The 24,982-nt window shown below is 41.9% G+C and overlaps 1 protein-coding gene across 1 annotated transcript in view; it reads right to left on the bottom strand.

The window, feature by feature from the left end:
• The window catches only part of LOC119414353 (retinal guanylyl cyclase 2), a 214,067-nt gene that overhangs the window by 49,824 nt on the left and 139,261 nt on the right, over positions 1-24,982 (bottom strand). Inside the window, exons 15-16 of the mRNA XM_037681446.1 lie at positions 10,421-10,564; positions 10,183-10,331 (exon numbers count right to left, since the gene is read on the bottom strand). Coding sequence (XP_037537374.1) covers positions 10,183-10,331; positions 10,421-10,564 — 293 coding nt within the window. The remainder of the gene's footprint in view (positions 1-10,182; positions 10,332-10,420; positions 10,565-24,982) is intronic.

The raw sequence follows: 24,982 nt of genomic DNA, 5'->3' as shown, positions 1-24,982 counted from the left end.
CCCCGTACAATACAATTCTGACGTGTGTCAAGTCTGTTCCCACATTTATAGGCTCTGTTTATCCATCCCATGACACTTCCTTTTTCGATTTCTTATCCAGTTAACATCTTACAGACTCTCTGAAGTCCCTATCCAATCAATCGAACCCACATTAGCTGTCATCTCTTTCCACTGTAGAGTATGTGACACATTACAAGCACCAATCTACATAATCTTACAAAGACTGAGAGACACTGATTATCCCCTTGGTAACCTGTTACATTATCTAGTCTTACTAAAGTCGTTATGACCTATTAAGCTGCTCTTTAACTCATCATTAATTATTTTGTAATCCCCACACATACTCCAATGATGTGAACTATAATTTAACTTTATAGTTTTGTTATTTAACTGAACAAGAACCTGTGAGTTGTTTTGTTTTCTCATTAAAGGCCTTATGAGCAACTATTTTCCTACTGACAGCAGAAAGTGTCATGGTTGATTTTAAAAGAGTAGTCACTAAAAAGATATTTATTAGCTTATGGCCTAGTTTACACATCTGACATATATTCTAGTCATCTTTATATGATCTATGTTCCCTAATTCATAATTAAACCTTATATTCACAAACCCATATTGTTATTTTCCACAATTTATCATCAAAGGTTATTTTATTCCTAACAGGTTGCATCAGGAAGGGCATCCGGTGTAAAAATAATTGCCAAGCCTTCATGCGACTTAGTTCACTGTGGCGACCTCTGACGAAAGGAGCAGCCGAAGGAGGAAAAAAAGCATATGTCTTAGATCCTTGACTACTGTTTTTTTATACTTTAAATTAGGGATGCACCGATCCACTTTTTTTTTTTTTTACTTCCGATCCGATCCGATCCCGATACCTAAATCTGAATATCGGCCGATATCGATCCAGTTCCGATATCATGATCATCATTGATTTTATATGAGGCTGTAATAATCTCCTCTCAAGTACAATTTGTACAAATATATGCATGCATGTCCAAAAAGGCAACTTGAGGTAAATTTTATTAATGTTGGATAAGTTTTAAAGTTAGAATTAATTCTGCTAACACAAAACATGTTTCCTTTTATTTCTACCTTTAAAGTGGGTATTAAAGTGATTAATTTAAGTGATTGTTTAAAGTTATTTTATATTTTTTTAAATAAGGGGCAGATCTAAGATTTTTTTTCTTCTTTCTGCACTCTTCATTCAATGCTTTCTTTTTGACGATTTTTAAAAAATTTTGTTTCTTTTAAATGAATGAATAAATTAATTAAATTAAATGTTAAATGGCTTCAAACATCTGCTAAGTTCATGGCATAAACCAACAGACACGTTCCTGTTTTTAGTATTTTACATCACTTTATAATGTAGCTGTTGTTGTTTTTAAAATGAATTAAATTAAATGTTAAATGGTTTCAAACATCTGCTAAGTTCATGGCATAAACCAAAAGACATCTTCCTGTTTTTAGTATTTTACATCAATTTATAATGTAGCTGTTTATCCTGATGCATGCTCAATAATCCAAGTAGAAAAATCCAAAAAAGTTCAATCTGGTCCTCTGGACATTCAAAAAAAACAGCTGTTCATGTTTTTATTATATATGTTTTTTATGATTGTCTACTGTTGTACTGATAAATATCTCCTGGAGGGTAAACTATATCTTGGCTGCAAGTATCAAGCCGCAAAATCCTTCATTTTCTACAACTGATAGTGGTTGATCATTAATTATGATGAAGTTTAGCAACTTCTCGGTAAACATTTGAGCTCCGTGGTTTCAGCGACGTCTTTTTCTTGTTCAATCCGAAGCAAGCAGCCTGATTTGGGGCAGCCGCGCTCAAGTCTGTCCCTCCTCAGAGACGGGCAGACTGAGCGGGGCAGATTGGACGCGGCTGGCCGGTGTCGAGTCACCTCTTTCGGTTTGACCATAGAGTACTGCCCCACTGAAGCCACAGAGCTCGAATGTCCATTGTAAAACCAACTTTAACGTGGTTTAATGTGGCGCTATGGCTCTGCAGACATTGCACGTTGCTGTCTTGTTTTGTGGCATTTTTAGTGTAAAATACTTCCACACAGTGGACATGTTTAGATGAAAAGTTTGTTAGCTGTTAGCCACAGTGCTGCTAACTCAGCCCTCACGTTGTAGCTGGCTGCAAACTATGAACTGGATTTCCTGAATGTGAGGCGGGTCTTATTACTCTGGGTTCATGAGACATGCCGCCGTTCAGGAAATCCACTCTATAGTTTGAAGCCAACATGCATCATGGATCGGAAATATCTGCAGGAGGATCGGAAAATCCGATACGTAAATTATGCTGGTATCGGAGGCCGATAACGATACTGGATCGGATATGCCCCATCCCTACTTGAACCCGCAATCTTCCCATCACAGGCCCACCTTCTCTAACCTCTGTGCCACCACTCCCCTTTGTGCAGTGTACTGAATAATATTTGCAGTAGGATCATCGGGCACTTTTGGAGCTCCATACATTTGCTGAAATGCCAGCTGAGTTTTTGCACAGTGGTCAGCACTCTCCTCCACCTGTTCTGTTCGAGATTCCTGCATTCCTTCAACGTGACCCTGGCTTTTTATTGTTGTACAGCACTTTGTGATTGTATCTATGATAAGTGCTATATAAATAAAGTTTACTTACTTACTTACTTACTTTTCTCCCTGGAGGAAACGTTGCAGACGTCATGGGAAGCGTGCGGGGTTTTTGGTGAAACTAAGGCACCGTATGGATTATTCTGTCAAGATTTATGGGGCTCGCTCTGGATCTGATCATCGCCTCTCCGACCTGTGGTGCTTCAGGGACCCTGCTGCTGGCCAGTTACCTGCGTGCTCAGTCCATGTAAACAACAGGAGTTGTTTACCTGTGCGCTGTACAAACCAACCAGGAGGTGCTGTTCTTCAAAATCTGCGGCCGCTGGCACGTGCTCCCCCCACCACGGCTATGTCTGCTTTGGACCCTATCAAGATGTGTTTGATCAACGCAAGATCTGTTTCCAACAAGACTTTTATCCTCAATGACTTTTTTAAAGATGAACAGTTGGATTTTCTTTACATCACAGAATCTTGGATGTCTGATGATGAGTCCAGCGCCTTGGTGGAAATATTACCTCCGGACTGTCTGTGTTTTAATGCCTCGCAGCCATCAGGCTGGTGTGGTGGTGGATTATTAACAGTCTTTAAACCAAACTTTGCCTGTAAATAGTTGGCCATCCCGGTTTCTCGCTCCAGCTTCGAGTTGAGCGCCTTTGAACTCAGACATTCTTCACCAGTTCTGTGCGCACTCGTCTACCGCCCCCCTCGATCCAAGGATTTCATAAGTGAATTCTTTGACGTTTTGGCTGATATCACACTGAGATACAATCATGTTTTGATTATTGGGGATTTTAATATGCACATTGTTGTCAGGAGAAGCCTTTAGTGAAGGACTTTCTAGATTTATTAGACTCTTTTAATTTAACTCAGCAGGTAAGCGGTCTCACCCAAGAACACGGTCACACACTGGACCTTGTTTTAACATGCAATGTTTCCGTTTGTAATTTGGAAATCTGTGACAATGTTTTTCTGATCACATGCCTGTATTGTTTGACTTCACCCACCTCCACCCGGTCCTACTGCTAAGCCGTGCGCCCTGGCACGTAGCACATGCGCCATTAACCGTTTCACTGCTGCTTGTTTCACTGCTACTTGTTTCACTGCTGCTTGTTTCACTGAAGCTTTTAACTCTGAGAGGATCAAACAGCTCTCGGTGTCTCTTTCCACCGAGGAGCTAACCTCTCAGTTCAACTCTGTCTGTTTAAATGTTCTGGACCGTGTTGCTCCCATTAAAACCAGAAAAATGAGATTTAGATCAGAATCTTGACTGAATGACATCATTCAAGCCTTTAGACAGAAGTGTAGGAGAGCAGAGTGCAGGTAGAGGAAAGAAATGTTGCAGGTTTCTTTTCAAATGCAGTTAAAGCTGCTAAATCAAAATTCTTCTCTGATTTAATTGTCTCCAACTCCCACAACCCCCGAGTTTTTTTTCCCCACACTGAATGCAGTTCTACACCTCAGTGAACCTTCATCTCTGGAAGCCTCAACTGAACTGTGTGAGAACTTCCTCCATTTCTTCTTAGAAAAAGTTGCAAACACTCTGGCACTCATTTTTCCACCAGCTCATGATCCTTCCATCCCATCTCAATGTGCAGCTGTAGTTTACCACTTTGAGCCAATCTCTTTGTCTTCTCTGGAGCAGGTAATGTGAAGCATGAAGACATCTAGTTCCCCCTTTGATGTGGTCCCCCCTCAACTACTAAAGGAGGTTTTTCCTACTCTGGGTCCATCTGTTCTTGCTATTGTGAATAGCAGTTTATTCTCAGGTGTGGTGCCAAAAACTTTTAAACATGCTGCTATCCAACCTCTCCTGAAAAAAACCCAACCTTGACCCCTCAGTTGTGTCCAACTTCTGGCCTGTCTCCAGACTCCCATTCACCTCTAAACTACTGGGAAAAAATAGTTGAATCTCAGTTGAAGTGCTTCTTAGAGGATGATGCTATCCTAGAGTTTCCTGATGCATGCTCAATAATCCAGGTAGAAAAATCCAAAAAAGTTCAATCTGGTCCTCTGGACATTCAAAAAACCAAAAAAACAAAACAAAGCAAAAAAAATATAGAAACGTTTCGTCTCTCATCCAAGAGACTTCCTCAGTCTGAGGTGCTGTTTTCAGCTCAGTCTCTTAAATAGACTGAGGCCATAATCAGGCCAGGATTCTGCTGTCTACACTCATCTCCAGGCCAGCGGTCACTCTTTCAAGGATGAAGATGTTCACATCCTGGACAGAGATTAACGATGGTTTGAGAGAGGAGTAAAGGAGGCCATCTTTGTGAAAAGAAATCGTCCATCATTAAACAGGGGTGGAGGCCTCTGGGTTCAACTGTCCCCCTTTTACAATGCTGTGATTGCTAGTATCACTCAGCCCTCTGTGAATAGTAAACAGCCATCAGTGTGCTAATGATCCATTGTTAGGCTGATGGTCCTTCTTGAGCATGTGATCAGCTGGTTTTGGTTGTCAGCAGCAAACTGGTTGATCCACTCTGAGGTGGTGCTATTTAAGAGACTGAGCTGAAAACAGCACCTCAGACTGAGGAAGTCTCTTGGATGAGAGACGAAACGTTTCTATATTTTTTTGCTTTGTTTTGTTTTTTGTTTTTTTGAATGTCCAGAGGACCAGAATGAACTTTTTTGGATATCCTAGAGTTATTCCAATCTGGCTTCAAATCTTTCCACAGCACTGAAACGGCTCTACTGAGGGTTTTAACAACATTTTCCTAGCCACTGATGCATGTGATTCTGTGCTGCTTGTCCTATTGGACCTTACATCTGCTTTCAACACCATCGACCATGGGATCCTCATTTCTAGGCTAGAGCAGTGGGTGGGCATCACAGGGTCTGCCCTCAATTGGTTTAGGTCCTACCTCTCTGACAGAACCTTTTGTGTCAGTATCAAAGATTTCAGTTCTGCATCGGCAGCACTTCAGTGCGGGGGTACTGCAGGGGTCCATCCTCGGTCCTCTTCTCTTTCCTTTATACCTGCTGCCACTAGGTGCTATTTTCCACAATCACAACATATCCTTTCATTTCTATGCCAATGACTGTCAAATTTACTTCTCCCTGAAGCACAGAGGCAACCTCTTCTTGACTGCCTGGCTGACATCTGGGACTGGATGGCTTTAAACTTCTTAAGTTTCAACAAGAAGAAGTCTGAGGTCATCTTGTTCCATCCCAATGGCACGTCCATGAACCACTGCATTGACCTTTCCTCTCTAGCTCCATTAGAGAAACAAAAAGTCACCAATTTGGGAGTGATAATGGACCCTTCCTTAAAACTTAACAGTCATGTAAACATGATTGTTAAATCCTGATTTTTTTTCAGCTGAGGCAGCTGTCTAAGCTGAAGTCCATATTGTCAAAAAAGAATCTTGAAACAGTGATCCATGTGTTCATAACATCCAGGCTCGATTACTGCAATGCGCTTCTATTTGGAATCAATCAATCCTCCATTGCATGTCTACAATTGGTCCAAAATGCTGCAGCCCGATTTTTAACTGGTACAGGCCATAGAGAGCACATTACTCCAGTTTTCGCCTCCCTACACTGGCAACCCATTCACATTCAGATCCAATTCAAAATACTCATGTATGTTTTTAAATCACTGAACAGTTCTGCCTCATCCTATCTCACCGATCTTCTACAGCCATATGCCCCACCACGCTCTCTGAGGTCAGCAGACCAGATGCTCCTTTCAGTTCTAGAAACCTGTGGCAAGCTCAGAGGTGACAGGGCTTTCTCTGTTGCAGGTCAAAGACTGTGGAATGAGTTGCCACTGCGTGTCTGGCAGGCTCCCACACTCACAGTCTTTAAGTCTCGCCTGAAAACCCACTTTTGTTCTCCTGCCTTTGACATGGTGTGATTTGTTTTGATCCTGTCTGTAGTCTACAGTGTTGGCCATTTAGTTATTATCCACTGCTATTTGTATCTATAGTTTTATTTTGTTTTTCTGCCCACTGTGCTTGTTTGTTTCTTTTGTACAGCACTTTGGTTGGCCTTGTTGCTGTTTTCAGTGCTCTATAAATCAATCAACCATTATTTAGACAGGTAAATCCCATTGAGCCTCGAGGACTCATTTACAAGAGAGACCTGATTTAAACAAAGGAAGATGACAACAATGGACAACAGCAACAACAATAAACAATTATAAAAAGTCATACTGCAGGTTTTTTTTTTTTTTTTACAAATAGGATGGCTAAAAGGAAAAGGTAACAACAAAAAAAACAACTAGATTCTAAGGCGAATGTAGAAAACTAAATAAATTTGTATGGTGTGGCAAGATATATGCTCAACATTAATAATGTAAAATAAGATGGTATATTAAGCAGCAGCCTGAACATGAGTCTGTAGTGAGCAGATTGGTATGAATACAGTAGCATAAGGCAAGAGATCAGCAGCATGGATAACCAGCAGCACAGATAAAGTGACATATCACCAACTAAAGTGGTATTACAATGAGTTTTGTGTTTTTTTTGTTTGTTTGTTTGTTTTGTTTGTTTTACTTACAGTGATATTCCTGGTTAGGGATTTAAGAGTCTAACAGCTTCAGGGTAAAAGCTGCTACTCAGTCTAGCGATTCTACACTTAATGCTATGCAACCTCCTTCCTGAGGGGAACAGGGCAAATAGTGTTTGTGTTGGGTGAGTGGGGTCCTTCATGATGCAGGTGGCCCTCTTCCTGCATCTACAGGGGTAGATGTCTGTGATGGTGGGGAGACTGACACCAACAGACTTCTGTGCAGCCTTCACCACTCTCTGCAAAGCTTTTCTTTCTGCAGCTGTGCATCCTCCATGCCACACATTGATGCTGGAGCACAGGATGCTCTTCAATGCACACCAGTAGAAGTAGGTGAGGACTGAGCTTCCCAGCTCAGCTTGCCTCAGCCACCTGAGGAAGTAGAGTCTGATGAGCTTTCTTGACCAGGCTTATAGTGTTGCTGCCCCAGCTGAGGTTGTCATTCAGGTGCACACTTAAGTACTTGTAGCTGGAGACCACTTCCACTGCAGATCCTCCTATGGTTGGGGTGGTGGAGGGGTAGGTGTGTTTCTTCCGTCTGAAGTTCAAGACCATCTCCTTTGTTTTCTTCACATTGATGTGAAGGTTTTTCTCTTTACACCAGCTCTCCAGGTGTTTCACCTCCTGCCTGTAGCTGGACTCATCGTTGTTTGTGATGCATCCCACCACCGCTGTATCGTCTGTAAACTTTACAACGTGACAGCCTGGTAGATGCACAGTCATACGTGAGCAGAGTGAACAGGAGTGGTCTCAACACACAGCACTGAGGGGAGCCAGTTCTGTAGGTTATGGTAGAAGAGGAGAAGTTGTGGATCCTCATAGATTGTGGTCTGCTTGTTAAGAAGTCCTCCTGGACTCCCACAGGAAAGATAAGCTTTGGCCTCCAGCCAGACATTCTGGTTCAGACAATCCCAGTTGCATAGGTAGGGGCTTAGTCCTAATGTGAGTAGTTTGTCCATCAGGGTCTGGAGGATCATGGTATTGAAGGCAGACATGAAGTCCATAAAGATCATACCGACTTAGGAGGCCTGCTCCATGTGGGTGAGAGCAGTGTGGACCACAGAGGAGATTGTGTCTTCTGTTGATCGATTTTCACAGTATGAGTATTGGTGAGGGTTCTTGCTGATTCTGATGGTGGTTTTGATGTGGGTCATGACCAGTCTTTCAAAGCATTTAGTGACTATCGGGGTGAGGGCTTCTGGCTGATAGTCATTCCGACCAATCACTGTGGAGCTCTTTGGGACTGGGATGATGGTGGCAATCTTCAGGCAGGTGGGAACTGTTGCCAGGGTCAGTGAGGAGTTAAAGATGTTAGGGTTGTTTGGGCCAATTGCTTTGTGAGGATTTATCCTCCTGAAATTATTCCTCACTTAGGCTGAGGTCACACTGAGAAACTCTTCTTCCGATGGCAAGGTGAGTCTGGTATTGGGTTGTCTGTTCGGGCCTTCAAAGCATGCATATAACTTGTTGAGGGCATCAGGCAGTGATGAGTCTCTAGGGTATTGTGCACCTCTGCCTTTACAATATGTTATACACTTAATGCCCTTCCACAGGCTCCGTGGGTCTTGTGAGGTGAATTGACCCTGAATCATTTGCGCATATGTGGCTTTGGCCCTCTTAATCACAGCAAACATCTATTTAGGTGGCTGTGTCTGAGTGGTTAGAGCAGTCGTCCTCCAATGCAAGAGTTGGGGGTTCAAATCCACCCGCAGTCACATGCCGAAGTGTCTCAGGGCAAGACACTGAACCCCATGATGCCTCCGATGTGTGTCCCATCGATGTATGAATTTCATAAAGCACTGATTAGTCTCTTTAGAATTATTTGTTCAATTAGCTTTGTAGAGATCTAGTAGAGTGCTGTATGAATGGGTAAATGAGAGCACAGATTGTAGTGTAAAGTGCTTTGAGTATCTCAATAAGACAGAAAGGTGCTATATAAGCACAGTCCATTTACAGTCCATTTCCTTGTCCTTCTCAGCTCAGCTCAGTGGTCTCCAGTTACAAGTACTTAAGTGTGCACCTGAATGACAACCTCAGCTGGGGCAATAACACTACCAGTGTGATCAAGAAAGCACATTGGAGACTATCTAAAAAAGTTAAATCTGGTCCTCTGGACATTCAAAAAAAACAAAGTGCTATTTAAGAGACTGAGCTGAATACAGCTCCTCAGACTGAGGAAGTCTCTCGGATGAGAGACGAAACGTTTCTACATTTTTTTGTTGATTTGCTTTGTTTTTTTTTTTAATGTCCAGAGGACCAGATTTAACTTTTTTAGATTTTTCTACCTGGATTATTGAGCATGCATCAGGATACATTGGAGACTACTTTCTCAGGTGGCTGAGATGAGCTGGTCTGAGAGGCACAGTCCTCACCTCCTTCTAAAGGTGTGCAATGGAGAGCATCCTGGGCTTCAGAATCAACGTGTGGCATGGAGGCTGCACAGCTGCAGAAAGAAAAGCTCTGCAGAGAGTGGTGAAGGCTGCACAGAATACTGTTGGCAGTCAGCCTCCCCAGCATCACAGACATCTACACCTCCAGATTCAAGAAGAGGACCACCTGCATCATGAAGGACCCCACTCACCCAGAACACACTTTTGTCCCACTTCCCTCAGGCAGGAGGTTGCAGAGCATGAAGTGCAGAACCACTAGACTGAGGAACAGCCTGAAGCTGTTAGACCCATAAATCCCTAATCAAGATTATCACTGTGAAAAAAAATCACTGTAATGCCATTTTGATTGGTGATATGTGTTGCTGATTATCCATGCTGCTGAGCTCATGCTGCTGATCATTTCATGTTGCTGTATTTATTCGTACTCATCTACTCACAGAGTCATGTTTGTGTTGCTGTTGTTTGGCGTATTGTTTGCACTATTAGTTTTTAGTGTATATCTTGGTTTACATCTTAGATCATTTAGTTTCTTTTTACACTTTATACTGTAATTTTGCTATTGTTTGATGTAACTGGGATCCTGTGTACACAGTTTCGTTCCACCTCATGTCCCACATGTGATGAAATGACCCTAACCCTAACCACATTCAGATAACTAGGTCACAAAATGAGATAAACTCACCTGTTTAAAAATTTCATCAAAGCTTGGCCTTTTGCTCTGATCTTCATTCCAACAATCGTTCATTAGATTGAGACACTCTGCAGGGGCTTCGTCCACTGAAACAACGGGTCGGCAGAAAGGGGGGGGGTTCTTTAAACGCTCCACGATTTCTAAGAGACAGACAGCCAGTTGGTCAGAGGTACTGGTATTCAGAAAGAAAACCCAACGAAGGCTGTTCAAACCAGTCTTACTGTCTTACCATGAGCTGGCATGTCCATCATGGCATACGGCGGTGTTCGTGAGATCACTTCCTGTATAATGATTGAAAAACTGAAGACATCGCCAGAAAATGAGCCTACTTGTCCTTGATTTTTCAGAAGCTCTGGAGCGGTCCACAGCAGATCTGAGAGAAAGACAAAATACAAATTAAGTCTAAGGATAAGAATAAAGATTTTAAAAAGTTATCTAGTGTCACAGCTACAAACAAAAATAGGGGTGCAGAAAAAAAAAAAAGATTTTTCTATTAATCTATATTCTTAGTCCTGGCGATTCTGAATCGTTTCTAAAGGTCCAAAAATCGATTTTAAAATGCATTTAAGTTTTATATTTTTTCTGCTCCTACTCCCCGTTCGGCCGCTGTAGAATTGAGCCGTGTAGGCCATCGTACAGCAAGCTAGTTAGCCAGCTCCCTTTATATGAATGAAGCCTGCTAGCATGGAGGAGGGGGACAGCGCGATTCAACCCGCTGCTTCATCTTTAAAAATCATTTCAGATCCTATAATGTTCCGGGGGAAGACAGAACTTTACAAGAGCATGGTTGTTTACAAGAAGCAGAAAAATAAAATTGTGGGACAGTATTTTGGATATAAGACAAAATTCACGGAAGATGAAAGCGAAGCAGCCGACCAGTGAACTCTGTAACAAACTTCCAGTGTTCCCCAAAGGCTGTGAAGATTTCCCTCTCCATCTCCTGCTATATCACTAAGGATTTACGATCAAACAGCTCAGTGGAAGGTGAGGGGTTTAGGTTTATTTTTAATACGATGGACCCAATGTACATTATTCCTTCACGTAGCTTTTTTTTTTTCAATAAAGCAGCACCACAACTTCACCATGAAACAACAAATGGGAGAAGCTCTGATGCAGCTGCAGCTCAATGTTTACTATTGTTGTGTCAAATGACAGGTTTGACTTTTGAATTGCACCTCATTTTAACAAATTTTTTCATTCAAACTTTAGTTTCTGTTCGTTTACATAGTTCAGACAGAGGGGGAGCTCTAGCCTAAACTATGCTGTAGCTGCTGTGATCCTGATTAGTTTCTTAATGTAGGTGTTTGGTTCTTTGTGACAATCAGTGCATGAAAGGAAGTAGACACGCACCGGTGAGTAGCAGCCTCAATAAACCTATCAAACAGTTTTGAGTCTAGAAGTAAACTTGTGGTAAACAACACAGTAGTTTGTGATGATGTTAGAGCAATTAGAGGGTTTTTTTAAGCACATAGGCCCTCTGTGTTTGTTTAGTACCATTGTAAGTTTCTGTGAGTTTTGAGTTGACCTAATGCTGTTTTGAGACTCAGAGTTAGATCATACATCTAGTCTAGATTAAAACATTTAGTCTTTCTATATTATGAGTTTGATGAAAGTAATTATTTTGTAATCTTAGGAATGAATCGTGCAAGTCAAATATTATTTTTATTTCTCTCTTTAAATTACTAAAATTAAAATAAGAAATGAAAATAGGAGATTACAGTAACATTTATTGGAAAAATTTAGAATTTTCCAAAAAAATATTCAAAATTAATGAATATAATAAATGGTTAAATGCTTTTAAATGGTTACTTCCTAGTTTGTCAGAATATATATCTACACAATTTAAAACATTTTATGAATTTATATGGTTTAAGCAAATTGAGAAACATTTAAAACTAAACTGTTAACCTGCATTTTCTCCAAGGTTTTCGACCTGTTGATTCTACTGATTCTGACTGATGCTGCTGCTACTGCTGCAGAACCATCTTTGAGAATAATTAATAAAGATGATGAAATGAGTTGAGCCTGCGTCTACCTTCTTCCTGGATCTTTCAAGTCAGATCAGCACTGGTTGCAGGAAAGACTTGACAACTATTATTCCTCATAATATACTAAAACTTATACACAAGTTATAAAACAAACTTAATGTTATTTGTCTTTTTAACAGGTTGAAGAGGACGGATTTTAAGTGCTCTATAAATAAAATGGTATGGTATTATGAGCAGCACGGTGGCGCAACTGGTAGAGCTGCTGCCTCTCAGCAAGCAGGTCCTTGGTTCAAACCCCGGTCCAGGGGCCTTCTGGGTGGAGTTTGCATGTTCTCTCCATGCGTGTGTGGGTTTTCTCCGGGTACTCCGGTTTACTCCCACAGACCAAAAACATGCATGTTAGGCTAATTGGTAACTCTAAATTGTCCCTAGGTGTGAGTGAGAGAGTGAATGGTTGTTTGTCTCGTTTGTCTCTATGTGGCCCTGTGATGGACTTGCGACCCATCCAGGGTGTACCCCGCCCCTCGCACAGTGATTGCTGGACATGGGCACCAGCGATCCCCGTGACCCAAAATGGAATAAGCGGGTAAAGCTAATGGATGGATGGATGGTATGGTATTATGAATATAAAACAATATTTTGAAAGTAGAGTTACAAATTTCCTATCTGTAATTTATTTCCAAAACTGATTATTTGAATGTGGGAGAAGAAAATTACAATAGTGTTGTCACAATGCACACTTTTGCTCTTTGCTAAAACACTCTTTCACTGCTTGGGTTCTAGTTTTCTCTATGTTCATTTGGTTTCTGTCAGCTCTGCTTCCTATCTGCAGCTTTCTGTCTGTCACACCTCCTCTCGCTGCAGCTCGTTAGTGTTCATGGGAAACACCTGTGCTCTGGTGCTTAAAAGCTTCTCTCCCTCACAGTCTGGTGCCAGAATAGCGAAAGCCCTTGGTGAGTAGTCTTCCAGCGTTTCTCTTTAGTATCCTGATCTTGTTCACAGTCTCCTGCCTGCCCCTCGACCTCTGATTTTTGTCTTGCCCTTTTGTACCTCTGCTCATCTGCCTTTTTGCTGCCTTTACCTGCTTGGTTTTGGACTCCGAGTTTTGCCTTGCTCTTTGGTACTGTCGCCTTTATCTGATCCTGTTGCCAACCTTGTTTCTGCCCACGACTCTGCCTCTGGATCGCCCACTCAAGATCACCATCGCACACCGCCCCTCAGTGACATTTCCGCGCTGTTCAGCGCTCAGCCTCTGGCCCATTGAGCCTTTCAAGACCCAGCTACGGCTCCTTGACCACCAACACCAGCCGAGAGTGGTAGCTCTTTGTTTATTAATAAAACCTTTTAAACCTCTTCTGGATTCTTGTGGTTCTGATCCAACCTCAATCATTACAAGTGTGTTACAACCCAACAGGAAGGAAGTCAAACACACAGGTGATTATAGAATAGAATAGAATTCAACTTTGTTGTCATTGCACATGTCACAGGTACAAAGCAACGAAATGCAGTTTGCATCTATCCAGAAGTGCTTAGCAAGAAAAATAAATTGGTAGATATATATATAGTACAATATACAGTAAGTTGCTTTGAATATGCTATAGGTATAAATATATACAGGTTTTGAGTGTACAGACTATGAACAGGTTATAATATGAAGGAGTATAAACAGCTATATAAAAGAAAACAATATATATACAAGTATGTGAGTACTTATGAACAGTAGATAGTAGATTATGTGTACAGTGTGTACAGTAGTGGGCTAACGGATACAAGTGCAGGTGGTGGTGTTACAGTCCATGTGCTGTTGTTGTGTGTATGAGAATACAGACCGTTGTTGTTATTCAGATGTCAGGAGGCAGAGTTCAGGAGTGTGTAGTATGACATATGGAGAGATATATTCATACATTAAACGGGTTCACTCATCTTTCTGGACTGTATGATGTCGTGCTTTGAATTTAACAGAAATGTAACGTGAGACGTTAATTATCTTTGACTCACCACGACAGTGGGTCATTTATTAACAGAATCAAGTTTAACACATCACACATTTACATTAATTGGCAAGAATTGAAAAATAACGACATAATTAATCAGCTTTACAACCAGGAAAACCATATGGCCATGATTTTCCGTTGCTTCACCACAGACATTTCTGAAGACATCTGGATTAATTTTCTAGCAGATAGGAGAGTTTGAAGATGGAAAGTGAAGTTTGTCTACAGAGAGATGTGTGAGGGAATTTGTCTGTTTTAACCAGAACTGACACGCTCCTTCTTTTCCAGCTTGGGCCAACGGTACGCTTGGTCGAAATAGAACTTTTACCTTGCAGATGATAGCTTCAGCGTCGGTGTAGAGCTCTTCTTTTGACTCTTTCAGCGTCTCCGTGAGGACAGCTAAAAACCTTGGGAGTCGTGCGAGGTTATCCAAACAGAAGTTATAATTCCCAAAATCGTCTCTGGTTCAGCTTGATTCTAATTTAGCAGCATCCATGAATGCCTGCGTTTGCATTCTGGAACTCCCAAACTCTCTGCATCTGAATTCCAAAAACTCTCTGCTTGAACTGCTACTCCATCTTCAAGACTGAGCTTACAGCAGCTTCAAGACTGAGCTGAACTCTCTGAACTCCAAAACTCTGCTTGAACTAGGAAGTGCCCACATTTTAAAGAGCTCTACTTCCGGTTCATTTGAGAGCCTTTTGATTGGTCGATGGACCAAAGCAGAGGTGTGGTTTGTGATGTAAGGTGTTATTGAAAGTCAAGGATTGTTTAAGAACAGACAGAAAGATTGTTGGAGAAAACCAGTCTTCGTGGAGCCACTCAACAAGTATCTCGCTGTAAAAGTTAAACATGACATTTCTTTTCAGTAAACTTCTTAGTTGACCGAACCTCGAACTTCGACACACTTACAAATTTGCTCACTTCAAAGCAGACGATCAAGAAATTGAATCATTACTCTGTAACGTACTCTAACTTGATTTCTCTTTGAATTGAGGATTAAGAATCATTACTACTGTTTAAGTAAATAAAAATGAGTAGTTCACTTCAACATGTAAACATTGTTTGAACTAACACAATTTGATTATCAAAACATTTGTAAAATAGTAATGATCATAGAGAATTGTCTTTTTCCACTTGATTAATTCAAGAAAAAAAGTCTCAGGATGGGTTAACCTGTATTTCTGGATTCAAATCAATGAAATGACAGTTTCAGTCCCATATGGTCAGTTTTGACATCAGGCCTAGTCCACTACAGTCCCCCCTTTGGAAATCATCACCTGTCCATGGGGATGAATTCCAAACATGAACTTACGCCTTCGAATGTCCTTGAGCTTGATGTAATCCAGCAAGGAAGACCAAAGTCAAAAGTAATCCAGCAAGGAAAACAAAAGTCAAAAGTAATCCAGCAAGGAAAACAAAGTCAAGGTAATTCCACAATGTTCTTGGTAATTCCATTGTGTTGATGATAATTCCAATATGTTGTTGGTAATTCCATTGTAGCAATGCTTTAACCCCCTTGGAAACAGAGTCTGTAATCCATTGGAAAAAGTCATATAATCCACAACGGTAAATCCACAACGATTGGAAGTGTTGATTAATCAGCATACAGAGGGGTACCCTTGGATTGAACTGAAGATGCGGCCACTGGATGAAGAGTGGAGACCAACGTCAGGATTGCAGGTCGCCTCCAGCGAAGGTCGTCTCTGGGCGACGTCCAGTCTGTGCCGTTCTGGTTCAATGTGACATGCAATTATGTGGTTTAAGGTGGGCTTATGAAGGGGATTTTACATAAGGCCTTAAACCATATGCACCTGGTGTGTAAGCTATTATGATTGGGAACAGCTGCAACTACCAGTTAAGGGTGGAACATGCTGAAAAAGGGTAACTACAGGGGTTTTATACCTATAGAAAAGGGTTCCAAACTATTTTTCCATTTCTAACTTGGTTTAAGTTAGCTTTACATGGTAAAATATAGTTTGGTTCAATTGTCTGTTGTCTTTTAGACGAACGACTTGAGATTGGGTGTTTGGTTTCCCCATAAATGTTTTTGGAAGTCTATGGCGAGACTCATCAAAAAGAATTAGCTATCCCCCCCGAATAGAATTGTTCGAGTAGGTTCGGCTTAAGCGTTGTGAGACCAATGTAGATTATGGTACTTAAGGTAGCAATAATATACATTGACTCCGCAAAGATTGCAATTTAACGAATGAACTGCATGTTGGCATGGTTAAAGGCCTCTTAGTCTCTAACTTAACTACACAACAAAATTCATTCTTGCTTGGGGTGTTCAAAAACAATACCAAAAACCAATTAAACGATGTCTCAACATCGACAAAAACAGTGACTAAGCAACCAGTAAAACAACGTTTCAACATTGACAAAAGCAGTGATTAAGCAACTAGAAAACGACGTTTCGGTGCGCCACTCACTCTGAATGTCAGATTTGCTCACGTTATCACGTCTGGTAGCATTATCCTAACTGGCGTCACCCCCCTTCGGTCATGGGAGACCGCGAACACGGGTGAGGACGTCGCTCCATGAGCTAAAGTTAGGTTGTCCTTCAGTAGTTTTAACTGTTTGCACAGCTGAAAGAGGACTTTTAGGTCTGGATTGGAATCCAGTTTACCATTCGATGGGGTGTATTTGTCTGGGTCAGTCAGATACAGTATCATCGAGTTAATTGCAGGATCATCCAACTTCTGAAGTTGGAGGATGTCTGGGTCAGTTGAAAATGACTTTTCATATTTTAAAAGAACTTGGCGAGGTTTGTCTCTTTCTTCATCAGATGTCAGAGCGTCGGCTTGGGCGACCACCTGTTCAATCTGTGATGAGACTGTTAAGGGTTCTCGCTCCTTGGGGAGCTCCAACGAATCCTTTTCTGAGTCGTCGGACCTGTCTATGGGTAAGACACCATAGGTTTGTAGTCCTTGGTCGACGTCATTGGTTGAGAAAAGAGCTGTGGCCTGTGATGGTTTCGTGAAACATACTGGCCCAGCTTCTTGACTCGGTACCAGGTTATCTGGGAGTCCTCCCAGAACTGGAATGCCTAGTTCAAAATCATGAAAATCAGTTTCTGAGTTTTCAGTTTGCGATGACTCATCATCGTTTGTGTGTGAGTTTATCCCCCCTTCGTCCGATGAGGGGTTCTTGGAGGCAACAACAGCAATGTCTTGGTGTGGTTCACCGACATCTGTAATGTTGTCATTTGCGCCTTCAGATTTAGTAGCGATAACATCACTACACTGTGCTCCTGGTTGGGTTCCCATTTCAGCGTGTATCAAAGTGTCTAAAATCCTTTGTATTTCCTCTGTCTCTTCCGAGCTCAGAGGTGTAGGGCCTTTTTTCTGGAACCTTTGTGATTTTTTCGCCTCGGGACGTTTCGTCCGAGGTGGGAGGCGGCTAGGTACGTCTTTTGGGGGTTCCTCTTCGGATTTCCCCTGATAATATGGGTCCTCTTGGATCCCATATCTTTGCGTCCTACGCATGTCCCATTTACGATGATCACGTCCATCCTCTGAAAGAGGAGCCTTTTTGTCCCAGCGTGCACCTTCATCACGTGGTTTGTTAGTTTGAAAATACTGCCTTTTCTCGCCTGTTTTAGGAGGAGGTGGCGACACACGCCGTCCTTCCATTTCTAGGGAGTGGGGTTTAACCTTTACACCAGGAAACACTTCTATGGGCGTCTTAGCATGAGAGCATGCCTCGAATACATTCACTGCACACTGTTGCACGTTCTGTGGAGGAGACCTGTTCAGGTCTGTTCCTACCACTTTAGGTGAGGGTGGTTGGATGAGTCTAAAAGCACCCGGTGAGTAAAAGATCTTTGGAGGTTTTGGTGTATTATCCCGACACTGTTAAGGTCTTCTCTGGATTCCATACCACCTCGCCCCACGTCAGAACTTTTATTTGTTGCTGCTCTTAGTTTCTCCTCACATGTTTTTAAACGTTCCTGTGATGTTTGGTAATCACTTTGTAAACGCTTATATAGCCCCAGTAATGCTTTTTTATCCACTCTGAGTTCTTCCAGATCTTTTTTAAGCACATCTATTTCACCTTTGCAGCGGGAAACTTGTGACATTTTCTCGTCGTGATCCCGTCTTAATGCAAAGTATTCACTGGACAACAGCTCTTTAGCATCCCTGGCTTCAGATAGTGATGCATTAAGTAACTGTATTTTGCTATTCAGCGAATCAATTTCTGCATTTGTATTTTGCTGTAAGTGAAACATCTGTTCATAATGTTTTGTCAAGAGGACCTCGTTTTCGCTCTCAAATTGAAGGAAGTGTTCTTCAATTTTCTGAACCACCTCTTTTTCACTGTCTAACCTTATTGCAAGGTAATCAGCTTTCTCAACAACTGTATAGAATGATTCTTTCAGCAAAATTGCAATTTTGGCCAGCTTTTCATAGTTTGACATTGAAATTTTTGTAGAGGTCACACTCTTTGCAACCTCCATCAGATTGTCCAATAACTCTTTTGGGTTCATGCTGTCCACCTGTTTGCCATATGGATGTAAGGATGCTGTCAGCAGCTTCAACGCATATTCTAAACAGCCCTTCATCCCATAAGGATCAAAATCTTTTTCTAACACACCTGTCATGGTTATTCACTGTTCAGCACTTATCTGTGTAAAACAATTGCCTGCTTCAGATATTTTTACAGGTAAATAATTGTATTCAAATGTCAAGGAGTTTCACACTATTCTAGCTTTGGGTTTACACAAAAGTACTGTTATAAGTCAACTTATTCAAATGTGGGTACCTATCTGTAGGTTTTACCCCAATTCATGAATATTCTTAAGTAAATGCTTCTCTGGCAGTGTTACTTTTTATGTGCTTATTTCTTAACAGATACTAGATTACCAAGCTCTTTTTTAGTGTATTTTACTCTACAGCACTGAATTTTTTAATAAACCTGCAATTTTTCTAAAAAGTCTCACAGCAAATCAGTTTAAAGACACTTTTTAAACCGTTCTGTTCCAGAAATTTGCTATTTTACAGTTACTCATCGAGTTCAGAGGTGTACAGAAAAATAAAAATTGATGATGTGTCAGGATTAATCAGTCTTTCTTCAGAAAAACTGTTATTACTCCTGTTCTCCTGCCAGTATCTTCTATTTAAAATTAAATAGGAAGATGTATTTTTTAGGTGGTAAAATAAGATCAGAAAAGTCTCTTTTTCCTGATATATTTACTCTTATTTAGTGATCTAGCAATTAAATGTGTATTATCTTTCCAGCAAACGAGTAAACTCTCAGCTCTGTGATTATCTGTGACTGTCTCTACCAAAAAGTTCTCATTTTTTCATTTTGCACCTGCTTGAGGATTTATCAGTGAATGAAAAATGTCCTAGTAAACGCCTCTCTGGGCATTAATACTTTACTGACTTTTAATGGTAAGATAACATAACAGTATAAATCAGCTCGAGGAAGTTTGTTAACTCAAAGTTTGTCTTACAGAAATAAAAAACGTTTAATTTCACTCAAAAACCTAAAACTGAAGTGAAACTGTGATCTCAAGTTTCCCAGGAGGGGGCAGTGTTTAGCTTTCTACCAGCAGGAGTCTATGACGACTTCCTGTGACGTTCGGTTGATATCCTGTTGTTAGCCGCTTAGCTTAAAGTTAGCTTCGGCTAAACTCGGTTAAAATCAACATTTCTGAACGGTTTTAAAGCTTAAACGTGGCGTTTTTTCAACAAGCACGACTTTGTTGCATGAACATGAGTTTTATGGACTTGTGGCAGCTTCATTTAGTGATTTTAAGCACAGCAAAGCTTTCGGTTCAACCGAACTTTATTTCCGACATGGAGGAAGTGACGTGACACGTCACTCATCCGGTCGTTAGCTGTTAGCTTAAAATTAGCATCGCTAGCGTTGTTCAAAAACATCATTTAATGACGGATTTTAAACTCTAACGTGGCAGAAATCCAGCGATTACACTTTGAAGAACTTAAGCAGCGGATCAGAATCAACTTTAAAGCGTTTTTGAACTTTAAAAAGCAGATTTTATTTCCCTAAGAAAACGAGTTTTCATTTCCGGGTCACATGACTGAATCTACCAATGACAGGGCAGCACGGGGGTCAGAGGAAGTGACGTATGCACGTCATTCACTTCTGCAGCGAATCACAGCGTCCCAACTCAGCCGTTTTAAACCAATCACGGACCGTGTTTGCAGCTAGCATGTTAGACTTATCTGAAAAAGTCCGTCAACTTTTCGCCTTTTAAACTGTCAAAATGCACCATTTCTGTTAAAAAATGTAATGAATCAACTCTGAGCTTAGCTAAGACTTCGTCCAGTCCTTAAAACGTTTTTCCATCTATTTAAAACAACTCGTTCGATCTTTCTCAGAACCGAGCCGGAACCAGAACCGAACCTCCGTCCGTTTGGACCTTAGTTTAAACAGAATAACGTTTTCACAGCTCAAACCCAGGTTATGTTACACAACAGATGTACAATTTCAGCTTTCAAAAGACATATTGACTGAATTTCAGCTTCAAAACATTAAGCGTAAACATGCAGTGTTTTCTCCAAGCGCGCAGCTTCAGCTGCGTTTCAGCACAGCAAACAATCTGTTATTTTTTCATGCCAACATGGAATATTCAATTGTCACACGAATACACAGTCCATTTATGAACCGTCACGGGCCACCAGAATGCCAGTATGTCATACTACAAGTGTGACAGCTGTGGGGAAGAAGCTGTTCCGATACCTGGTGGTTTTAGTCCGGAGGCTCCTGTAGCGCCTCCCAGAGGGCAGGAGGGTGAAGAGTCTGTGTGCTGGGTGGCTGAAGTCTTTTATGATTTTTCCAGCCCTTTTCAGACACCGCTTCCTGTAGATGTCCTTTATGGTAGGAAGTGGTGATCCGGTGATGTGTTGGGCAGCTTTCACCACCCTCTGCAGCGCCTTCTGGTCTGAGGCAGAGCAACTCCCGTACCAGACTGTGATGCAGTTGGTCAGGATGCTCTCAATGGTGCAGCGGTAAAAGTTCACCAGGATGTCTGAGGACAGGTGGTTCTTCCTCAGAGTCCTCAGAAAGAAAAGACGCTAGTGAGCTTTCTTGATCAGTTTGGAACAGCCAGTCGTCCAGGTGAGATCCTTGGAGATGTGGACACCCAGGAACTTGAAGCTGTTCACATGCTCCACCACCGCCCCCTTGATGTAGATGGGTGGATGTGGGCCAGCGTTCCTCCTGAAGTCCACGATGAGCTCCTTAGTCTTCTCGGTGTTGAGCAGCAGGTTGTTGTTGTCACACCACTCAGCCAGACGAACCACCTCCTCCCTATAAGCGGTCTCATCGTTGTCTTTGATGAGGCCGATCACCGTGGTGTCATCTGCAAACTTAATGATGGTATTGGAACCATCAACAGGTTTGCAGTCATGGGTGAAGAGGGAGTAGAGGAAGGGACTCATCACACAGCCTTGTGGTACACCGTTGTTAATAGTGATGATAGATGAGCAGTGGTTATCCAGCCGGACATGTTGGGGTCGGTTGGTCAGAAAGTCCAGTAACCAGTTGCCCATGAGGGAACTGATGCCCAAGTCTGTGAGTTTTGTGATGAGTTTTGAGGGGATGACTGTGTTGAATGCTGAACTAAAATCTATGAACAGCATCCGGGCAAAGGTGTTTTTGTTGTCCAAGTGTGAGAGAACAGAGTGTAGCGCTATGGAGACTGTATCCTCTGTGCTCCTGTTCTGGCGGTATGCAAATTGGTGGGGGTCCAGGGTGGGGGGTAGACAGGATTTGAGGTGTACTAGGACCAGCTGCTCAAAACACTTTGCGATGATGGAGGTGAGGGCTACCAGACGGTAGTCGTTGAGTCTTGATGGTTTTGAGTTTTTGGGTATTGGGACGATGGAGGTGGTTTTGAAGCAGGTTGGTACCACAGCACGGGCCAAGGACAGGTTGAATATGTCCGTCAGTACTCCTGCCAGCTCCCCAGAACACGCTCTAAGAACACATCCAGGGATGCCATCAGGACCTGCAGCCTTGTGAACTTTAATCCTGCTCAGCGCCGCTCCTACATTGGTGGGGAAAAGAGTCAGTGGTTGGTGGTCTGGAGACACATCTGCCTTAGTTGTAGTTGTTGGGTTCCCTCTCTCAAAACGAGCATAGAAATTGTTGAGCTCATTGAGGAAGGAAACATCAGAGGAGATGGGGGAGGGGTTGATGGCCCTGTAATCTGAAATGATCTGGAGTCCTTGCCACATACGTCGGGGGTTGGAGTTTGAGAAGTGTTCTTCTATCCTCCCCTTGTAGTGGTGCTTGGCCTTTTTGATGCCCCTCTTCAGCTCAGCCCTGGCTGTACTGTAGGCCTGTGTATCCTCTGACCTGAAGGCGATGTTGTGAGCCTTCAGCAGTAGACGTACATCCCGATTCATCCAAGGCTTCTGGTTGGGGTACATGGTGATCTGTTTCTGGGTGGTGACACTGTCTATAGTGGTGGAGATGTGGTCCAGCACAGATGAGGCGTACTGTTCCAAGTCGGTGTGAGTGAACATATTCCAATCAGTGTTTTTGAACCGGTCCTGGAGCACAGTGTCTGTCCCCTCTGGCCACACTTTTATTGTCCTCACAGTGGGTTTCACACGTTGGATGAGTGGTGAGTACCAAGGTGTGAGGAAAATGGAGAGATGGTCCGATTGTCCAATGTGGGGGAGGAGTGTTGCTTTGTATGCTCCAGCCAGGTTGGAGTAAACATGGTCCAAAGTCTTGTCCCCTCTGGTGTGGCAGGAGACATGTTGGTGGAATCTGGGGAGGACTGTCTTCAAGTTGGAGTGGTTAAAGTCACTAGCAACAATAAAAGCAGCCTCAGGGTGTTTGGTCTGGTGTTTGTTAATGGCTGCATAAAGTTCTTTCATAGCCAGCTTAGCATTAGCATCCGGGGGGATATACACTGCATTGAGTATGATGGAAGTGAGTTCTCTGGGGAGGTAATAAGGTCTGCATTTGACCATTATAAACTCCACATTAGGTGATCATTGTCTCTCGGTAGTAGCAGAGTCTGTGCACCAAGCTTTGTTAATATAAATGCACAAACCTCCACCTCTGGTCTTGCCGGAGTCCTCAGTTATCCTGTCGGCTCGGTGTGTGTGGCGTCCTGCTAACACAATAGCATTGTCCGGGCAGCTGTTGTTTAACCATGTTTCTGTGAAAATCATGACGTTTGAGTTCATGATCCGTCTGTTGTTGGTGATGGAGAGCCGGATTTCATCCATTTTGTTTGCCAAAGAACGGACATTGGCGAGGAAAATGCTGGGTAAGGGCAGCCGGTGCGGCGTAAGTTTTAGCTTAGCCTGTAGTCCTCCGCACTTACCCCGCCTTTATTTATTATTATAAGAGGAAATTAACAGATAATATGAATCTAAGTTGTGGAAATTTTTTAACAATTAAGTACAGATGTGTACTTTAGACTTATGGTTAAATTGAATGTTGAACTCATCATTAATTGGGTGGCAGGTTTTCCCAAACTACTTTGAGAGATGAGATGATTGATGGACTGACTAATTATGGAGTGGGTAAAATAATAATGTTTATAGTTTATTTCAATTCAATTCAAAAATACTTTATTAATCCCAAAGGGAAATTATTTGTTGTAGTAAGTTGTTATCCTCATTTCATTAAGAGATGTTATAGATACTGATGGCTGTATGCAGGAAGAATCTCTTGTAAAGGTCCATCCCAGAGTGGATCCAAAGAAGCTGGCTGCAGATGCCGTCCGATCCATCCACCGACTCGGCTGGCCTCTCGGTTCCCCCGGGCTGTAGGACCACCTGAATGCCGGGCAGAACTCCTCCCAGAGCGATGGCTTCTCCTCCCAGCAGTCTGCAGAGCTCCTGTCACTGCGGACAGCCAACTGTAGGTGCCGAGGGATGATCCTGTCCTTCAGCTGTCATGAGCCATGTTTCCTGCTAGTTCCAGGATCTCAGTGGTCAAGCACTCGAGCACAGCTGGCAGGTAGATAAGAATGCGTGCACAGAACATCCTTTTCAACTCATTTGAAATTTGGGGTTGTATTTGAGATATTTGAGATTTTGAGCTGTTAATCAGCTGCTGTTGGTTGTAGAAAACTGCCTTGTTGCCATGGTTACGCATCATAACAAATGTCCAAAACTAAAAAAAGTTTCAGTAAAAATCCTTCCAGCTGCACAGCATCTGATACCAGAGGAAACCATCATCCAAAAAAATGTGAATTACATCCAGAAAAGAGGAATTAAAGTTTCCAAAAGCAAAATCTCAGAATGAAAGTAACAGAGCTGCTCCAACATGCAGCCACCTGGAGCGGCGCAATTCTAGAACAATTTACAGTATTATTTATTTACAGTAATATGGAGTGTTATGATGATTTTTTTTCTCTTAAATTAACATGGTTGAAGAAGATACTTTTTCAGGCTACTTTGTCAAATATTACCTTTTAATGAGTACTTGATATTTGGTTATTTAATGACTATTTGATGTGTGGTGGCATGAATAAGAATGTTTTTTGTAATTAGCTTCAAAAGCAGATCATGATGAAAAAACACCACTAGATGGCGTAATTATGATAAACTTAATTTTTGATGTTCTTTTCTATTAAATAATGAATTTTTACAGCTAACGACCATGACGATGGACCAGAGGATTTTGATAAATACATAAAATGGGGTTTTATAATGTAGATTTTCCATGGGGTGAACTTATGACATTTTTCAATCTAAATTTGGACTAAATAAATTAATTTGTTGGTTAATTGGGGATGTTTTTATATTAGATCACCAGGGGTAGTTGGGAGGTTCTGTTATTTACATACAATATGCACGTTAAAACACG

Source organism: Nematolebias whitei, chromosome 9 (genome assembly GCF_014905685.2).
Source record: "Nematolebias whitei isolate Nwh7 chromosome 9, NemWhi1, whole genome shotgun sequence".
Taxonomy (NCBI): domain Eukaryota; kingdom Metazoa; phylum Chordata; class Actinopteri; order Cyprinodontiformes; family Rivulidae; genus Nematolebias; species Nematolebias whitei.
The sequence above is the reverse complement of the archived record's forward strand: the minus strand, read 5'-3'. Positions and strand labels throughout refer to the sequence as shown.